Raw genomic sequence first — 7,547 nt, 5'->3', positions numbered from 1 at the left:
GGGCTCAGTAGTTATAGCTTACAGGCTTAGTTGTTCAGAGGCATGTGGGATCTTCCCAGACCAGGGATCGAACCCCTGTCCCCTGCATTGGCAGGCAGATTCTTAACCACTCTGCCACCAGGGAAGTCCCTGTATATCTTCTTCGAAGAAATGTCTATTCAAATCTTTTGCTCATTTTTTAATTAAGTTGCAAGAGTTCTTTATGTATGCTAGGTGAAAATCACTTATCTTATATATGATTTGCAAAATATTTTCTCCCAGTCTGTGAGCTGTCTTCTTACTTTCTTGATTATGTCCTTTGGAGCACAAATGTTTTAAAATTTTATAAAGTCCAACTTGTTGATCTTCTTTTAAACTTGTATTTTTGGTGTCATAGCTGAGAAATCATTGCCTAATCCAAGATCATGAATATTTACTCCTATATTTTCTTCTAAGAGTTTTCATAGTTTAGTTCTTCCATTTAGGACTGTGATCCACTTAAATTTTTGTATATATATACTTTAAAAAAATTCTGGTATTAAGATACAATTTACATTCAATAAAATTCACCATTTGAAGTATACAGTTTAATTAGTTTTATCTTATATACTTTTAATCCTTCTGTATTGGGACTTCCCTGGTGGTCCAGTGGTAAAGAATCCGCCTTCGAATGCAGAGGACATAGGTTCGAGGAACTAAGATCCCACATGCCGCCGGGCAACTAAGCCCACACGCCACAACTACTGAGCTTGTGCACCTCAACTAGAGCCCACCAGCCGCAAACTACAGAGCCCACGCGCTCTGGAACCCGCGCACCACAACTACAGAGCCCAGGTGCCCTGGAGCCTGTGCGCCACAACTAGAGAAGAGAAAACCTGCACATCACAACTAGAGAGAAGCCCACACACCACAACGAAAGATCCCACATGCCTCAACGAAGATCCTGCGTGCTGCAACTAAGACCCGATGCAGCCAAAACTAAATAAAATAAAATTTTAAAAATCCTTCTATACTGTTAGATTTTTTTTCCCCTGGGAAGTTAGGGATAGGGAAAATTGAGTGTGTGCCCATTTTCTCTTTTTTCTTATGCCCCACAGTTTTGCTTGTAAATGTATGTGTGTGATTATGTGGGAGCGTGTGTGAAAGAGAAAGAGAGAGAATTTTGATTTTGACATCAGCTTCTTATGGATTCCCACTTACTTTGGCTTTCTCTAGCAGCTCCATGGACCCATTTAATTATATATAGGTTGAATGAATGAATGCAGTAATCAAGTGACAGTCTATCAGTGTCTGCCCTCAGAGCCATCAGTACCACATGGCCACAGATGTTTCCATGCAGCTGCCCATTGTTGGGACTGAGATGGAGACTGCCCAGCTGGGCCCATGCGTGGACGTGTCTGGGTTTAATGGACTGTTTTCTAATTTGTGATTCCTTCATAAAGAGCCCCCTTTTCAGGATAATTACAGAGTCCTGTAATAATCTATTACTTAGGACTGGTTTCTGTTCCTCATGTTTTCGCAGCCTTCCACTGGGCTGCCCCAGCAGCATTGGCCACCTCCAGCAGTGAAAGCAGGGTGAGGCTGACCAGGACACCTTAACTGAGGAACCAGGAGAGCTCAGTGGATTGAGTGAAAGGCCCAGGAGGTAGGAGACCACACTTCCCATCTTAGCCCTGCAGCCCTGCTCACTGAGCCACTCTGAGCCTTCAAATTTCCTTCTGAAACATGAGGTAGAATTAAAGGAACCTTATCTAGGGTGCTTAATATACACTGGGCTTAGAAAAATACCACTTAGAAGTGAAGCAGTCTGAGCACATTAGCTCACAGTGATGTTTTTTACCAGAATTTATTAAGGTTACATATTGACGTGACTGTTGTCAAGATGATGACTTTTGAACGTTAGAGGAAAGGTGGACCAGAGGTGAGGCAGTCAAAGGTGGTCCCTATCACAGGATGCCTGTTCCACCGCAGCCCAGGCCCCCCATCTCTTGCCCAGCCACTGGCTTCCTCTGCCAGTGGTGAACTCCAGTTATACCTTTATGTATTGAATACATCATTTCCTCACTATTATCCCCATTTCACAGAAGAGAAACTGAAGGTGACTTGCTCAAGGTCATCGGCTAAGAAATGTCCGAGCCGGGATTTGAATCCAGATTTCACTAACTCTACTGCATGGTGGTCTTACGCATTAAGATACCACTTCCGTTCTAGGACCTCTATATTCCTCTAAACTAGGTGGCAGGCAGAGTAAAACAATGAAGTGTTTGTACCCTGCCCTCCTCTCTCCTTGGCCTAGAGTCTGAGGCTGGTGGGGGAATCTTGTGTTGTCTGAGTCCAGGGAGAGGGAGATGATCAAGCAGTCTGACAGTCTTGAAGGGAACCCAGGAGAGGGATACCAAACAAGTGCATACAATGAGATTGGAAAACTGCTGAATTTTCTACACTGCAATTGTGAGGGATGAGGCTGGGCGAGGCAGAGGGGAGTCATAAAAGGGCTGGAGCTTGCTCTGGGCCTTAAAGGAAGGGAAGGGTTTTCAGGCAAAAGAGGGGGATCACATCCCTGGTGGAGGGTACTGGAATAAGCAGAGTCTGGGGCTAGAGGAGGGGGCAGGCCAGGGGAGTGGTAGAGAGTGGTAGAGGCTGTCAGCCTGGGTAGGGTGAATAGGGCCTGATACCAAAGGTCTTCAAAGGCAGGCAGTGGAATCTGATAATAGGGAGCTATGGTAGGTTCTCCAGTAGTATTCTGTTGGGGTGGGAAATAGAACTGAGGGAGGGAGGGAATCCTATACAAAGGGAGGGAATCAATACAAATTTTATAGGCTAAATAGAACGATTTCTGAGAGCATTTTCCAAAATTGGATTTTATGTGGAAGTCTCATATGCTTTATTAACTTTCAAGCAACAAGGGAGCCTGTTCCATCTTCTCTTCAAAAGCCCAATACCTAGGACAAAGCTCCCTGCCACATCTTAGGAGACCGAAGAGCCCTAACCTGGGGCTCTTTCTGTCCTATTTGGGGGGATTTTCTAGGTCTTTCTGTCCTATTTGGGGGTATTTTCAAGCCCTGTGAGGATGAAGAAAGGCAGTCTGGCCTCAGAAAAGGGCATCTTAGCTGAGACTTCGTGGGAGCCCAAGTTTTCCTCCAGCCTCGATCTGACCATCCAAGAGAAGGAACTTAGGAGCAGAAGTAAGAAGAACTACAGTTCTGCAGCCCATGGAACGAAAACCACAATCACAGAAAAATAGACAAAATGAAAAGGCAGAGGACAATGCCCCAGTTGAAGGAACAAGATAAAACACCAGAAAAACAACTAAATGAAGTGGAGATAGGCAACCTTCCAGAAAAAGAATTCAGAATAATGATAGTGAAGATGATCCAGGACCTCGGAAAAAGAATGGAGGCAAAGATCGAGAAGATGCAAGAAATGTTTAACAAAGACCTAGAAGAATTAAAGAACAAACAGAGATGAACAGTATAATAACTGAAATGAAAAATAGACTAGAAGGAATCAATAGCAGAATAACTGAGGCAGAAGAACGGATAAGTGACCTGGAAGACAGCATGGTGGAATTCACTGCCGTGGGACAGAATAAAGAAAAAAGAATGAAAAGAAATGAAGACAGCCTAAGAGACCTCTGGGACAACATTAAATGCACCAACATTCGCATTATAGGGGTCCCAGAAGGAGGAGAGAGAGAGAAAGGACCTGAGAAAATGTTTGAAGACATTATAGTCAAAAACTTCCCTAACATGGGAAAGGAAATAGCCACCCAAGTCCAGAAAGCACAGAGAGTCCCAGGCAGGATAAACCCAAGGAGAAACACACCCAGACACATAGTAATCAAATTGACAAAAATTAAAGACAAAGAAAAATTATTAAGAGAAGGAGCTGAGGGTGCTTGCTGCTTCCCAGTCTAGGAGAGGGTTAATGCTTACCTCCCCATCTAGCTCTTGCCTCCAAACACCAATGAGACTCTCTGTTCTGGAGCCAGACACGGCTTTTTGTTTTCCTCTTTGGGGGTCAGGGAAGCACAGCCATGAGCATTGGCCCTGATCTCAATTCCTGGGAAAGTGCCCCCAGATACCACCCAAGTGCGGAGCCTGCTTCACCTTCACCTCCACTGTGAGGGGCTGAGAGTGGGCAAGGTCAGCCATGGTCAGAAGAAGACCATCATTCAAGGGCTTGGGCCTCTGTTTACTAATCTGTAAAACTTCACTAACCCCCGCCCTACCCACCCCTCCCAGGGTAGCTATTAGGAGGATGTGCTAAGAAGTAAGGGCTCTTAAAACTACTCTGGGCACCCTCTTCCTTGTTACCACCATTTTCAAATCTAGTTCTAAACAGTTCATTCATTTTGGGGAACAAGTCATCTCTACCAAAGAGATGCGAGTCTTCTAAACCATCCCAAAGTTCAAGACGCTGTGTCAGGATCCTGGATGAAAATGCAGATTCCTGGGGCCCTGCCCCGGACACATGTGGTCAGAATCTCCTCCGAGGCAGGGAGATATGTGTTTAATTCAGGCCCCAAGAGATTTGAGTATACAATCAAGTGGAAGAACTACTGTTTTACAGTTGGGCAAACAAGGCCTGTCTGAGACCAGGAAGAGAAACAAGGGAGATAACAACTCTCCAGAGGCTGGTGTGGGAGGACTGGCCGAGAGTCACTGGGAGGGAGGAGTGGGAAGAGCCTTGGCCTTCATCTGGCCCAATCCCAATTTCACTGATAATGAAATTGGGGCCCAGAGAGTGCGATGAGTCCAGGTCACCAAGAACATTCATGAAGACAGGCCTGTAGTCTCCGGGCTCTTGAAGCCCTCACCACACCTCCTACATATGTTGTGTGTTTTGCTCCTGCCTGGAGGTCATGCCCCTCTCCGAGCCCTAGGTTCTGTGTCTAGTCAGAGGCTTGAACCAAGTTAAGTCTTTTTCAAACTCCCTTTCTTAATGCTCCTGCTCCCTAGCCTTTTCATATCCAGAGATAAAATGTGTAATTTTCACTGCAGAACAAATAGAACTGTGCCTTTTTTCACAAGGAAAAAAGCCTCTTGCCGTCCTTTAAGTGCCTGGAAGGACCTTGGGCTCAGGAGTCCTTTGTACCAGGCCCTTCTAACCCAGGGCAGCCAGGTGAGCTCTTTCTACTGAGACTGTGGCTCTGAGAGGTCTGACTCACTCCCTATCTTCCAGGGCTTTCCAGTGCTTTCCCTTGGTAGCCTCAGCCAGCAGAGCCAAGGGAGCCTGCGTTCTTGACACAGATGGCACTCAGTCTACACACGTCCATGACCAAGCTGGCAGGCAGCCCCAGAACGGGACAGAGAAACACACAGCTGCACCAGGGCGTGATGAAGCCCACCTTTTCCAGCACCCATCCCCCTCCCTTTTATTTCATGGCACTGATGAGAGGCAACCGTTTTAACAAACATGATTTTTTTTTATTAGAAAAGTAAAAAATATTGCATAGGTCTTAATACTTGAACATCAAGTGTATTCATGAACAGCGAGTATCTTCATGTAAACAGTTCTAGATGGAAGACCCAGATGGTACTCCTCTGGGGGAGGGGTTCCAGCCCCCACCCCAATCAGCCCCATCCCCTCACAGTTCAACCCTTCACTACACATCCGGGGATGGGCCACACGCAGCTCCCAGGTGTATTTTTTCTTCAAGTGTCAAAGATCCCCAAGTGATCCCAACACCCACCCCTTCCTCCTCTTACATTCATGCGTCTGTAAGATAGCTGCCTAGAACAGGTCAGTAGTGAAGCTCCAATCAAAAAAAAAAAAAAAAGATACAAAAACAACAAAGAACAAACATTTGGTCCCTTCAGACCATGAGATACACAAACCACCTCGATGGCCTCCCCCCCCCACCCCCCCGAACAGAGCCGGCTACCGTGAGCACACATCCCTTGCGGATGCCAGGGCAGCCCAGCTGCTCTCATGGCTCTGTCACACCACTGTTGTCTTAACTGTCAGTAACAATAAAAATAATAAGGTACATGCTACATACACATCCAGCCAGAAGCCTGGTTGGCCCCTAAGCCTTTGTTTCATGCTACAGTACTGAGGGGCAGCGTGTGAGCCCAAGTGGGAGCCACCTGTCCACACCTCAGTGAGCTTCCTAGGGAAACACCGTGTTCCCCTCACCTTGACCTTCCTCCCCGCAGGTGGCTGTTGTCAGTTTTCTAACGACAGGCAGCAGTCCCTCAGCTTCTGCCTGCCAACGTCCACCCCAAAAGTTCAACTGTCTCTGTCATGGGGTCAGTATCGGCCCCCCAGACCCAAGTTCAACACTCCTCAATGAGCAGCTGCTCTGAGCTGTACAGCTTCTTTTTGATTACTCGGAAGCCTGTGCTCAGCGTCAGGGACTGGCTGAAGCCGGGGACGAAGGGAGAGTTGGCGGAGCTAAACAACCCCTGGATCTTGGGCCAGAGGCGTGAGTCCAGGCGCAGCACGAGGGTCAGCTGGAAGGTGGGCACAAGGCTGGGGTCGAGAGCCAGTTGACCCACGCTGTGGCAGCTCTTGCCCTGCTCTACGCAGACGTCTAGCAGCGCCCCCCGCAGGCCGCACGGCTCGCTGTAGGCCAGGCGCAGTAGTTCTTTGCCCACCTGGCTCACCAGCTGGCTGGGCATCAGCAGGCGTGCAGGGCGCCGCGAGCCCAGCCGTGCCTGGGCCAGGCTCTCCTGCAGCAGCTGCATCAGGTTGGCACACAGGTGCTCATCCTCGGGATCGCTGAGCAGCTCGAAGTCGGGCAGGGACACCCCATCCAGGTAAGAAGAGTCTGCAAGGGAAAGCACGTAGGGCAGGGAGTTAGAGCAGCTCTGAATGGGGAGATGCTGTTTCGCTAAGAAAGCAGCACTCCTTTCCACTCTGTGCCTCAGTTTCCGCCCCACTCTCGTACCCTATACTTCAATGCCCCTCCTCTGCCCGCCTCCTTCCACAATCCAGATTCTGATGGGATAGGAAGCCAAAGTGGCTTTGACTCCTTCCAGCGCGGTGCCTTCTCACCTCCCCGGCCCCTCTATTCGCGTCCGGCTCCCGCCCACGGCTTACCTTCCTCCGGCCCAAAGCCACTGTTGCTGCTGTCCAGGGACTCGCAGTCCGAGCTCTCCAGGCTCGCGCAGCGGCCGAGTGCCTCTTCTCGGGCCGCCGACCCCCAGGCTGAGCGTGGCGGCTGATCTGGGGTGGGAGTTCGGGACAAGGACGAGGACGAAGAGGACGACGAGAAGCGATCCCAAAGGCTAGGCATGGTGAGGACGGACGCCAGGACGTTTGCAGATGAGCTCAGGGTACTGGAGCGCAGAAGACGCTGTAAGACAAGAGCGGCGCGGGCCCGGCGTCAGTCTGGGGGCTGCTCCAGACTGAGAGCGCTAGGATCCCCACGGCTGAGGCCTCTCCGCGCAGCGACCAGCACACAGAGAAGGGACACTCACCAGCTACTGCGGTCAGCTAGAACTGGGACAAGTGCGTGCGCGAACTGGTGCCAATCTCCGAGCTCTGCCCGGACCTGTCCCTTCTCCCCACCCGCACCTCCCCCTCGGCCTGCCGCGGTCCCTAGTACCAGCGCAGAGAGA

General features: G+C 49.3%; 1 protein-coding gene across 1 annotated transcript; it reads right to left on the bottom strand.

The window, feature by feature from the left end:
• Positions 1-5,386: 5,386 nt before the first annotated feature.
• On the bottom strand, positions 5,387-7,547 carry DDIT4 (DNA damage inducible transcript 4). Its single transcript, XM_022590833.2, has 3 exons — positions 7,407-7,547; positions 7,027-7,282; positions 5,387-6,754 (listed from the first exon to the last, which is right to left on the bottom strand). The coding sequence occupies exons 2-3, from the start codon at positions 7,220-7,222 to the stop codon at positions 6,261-6,263; spliced, it is 690 nt and encodes a 229-aa protein (XP_022446541.1). The 5' UTR covers positions 7,223-7,282; positions 7,407-7,547; the 3' UTR covers positions 5,387-6,260.

This window comes from Delphinapterus leucas, chromosome 16, assembly GCF_059928025.1.
Source record: "Delphinapterus leucas isolate spDelLeu-1000000601 "Yukka" chromosome 16, BTC_Dleu_Yukka2, whole genome shotgun sequence".
Lineage (NCBI taxonomy): Eukaryota > Metazoa > Chordata > Mammalia > Artiodactyla > Monodontidae > Delphinapterus > Delphinapterus leucas.
This window is presented reverse-complemented; position numbering and strand designations above follow the sequence as displayed.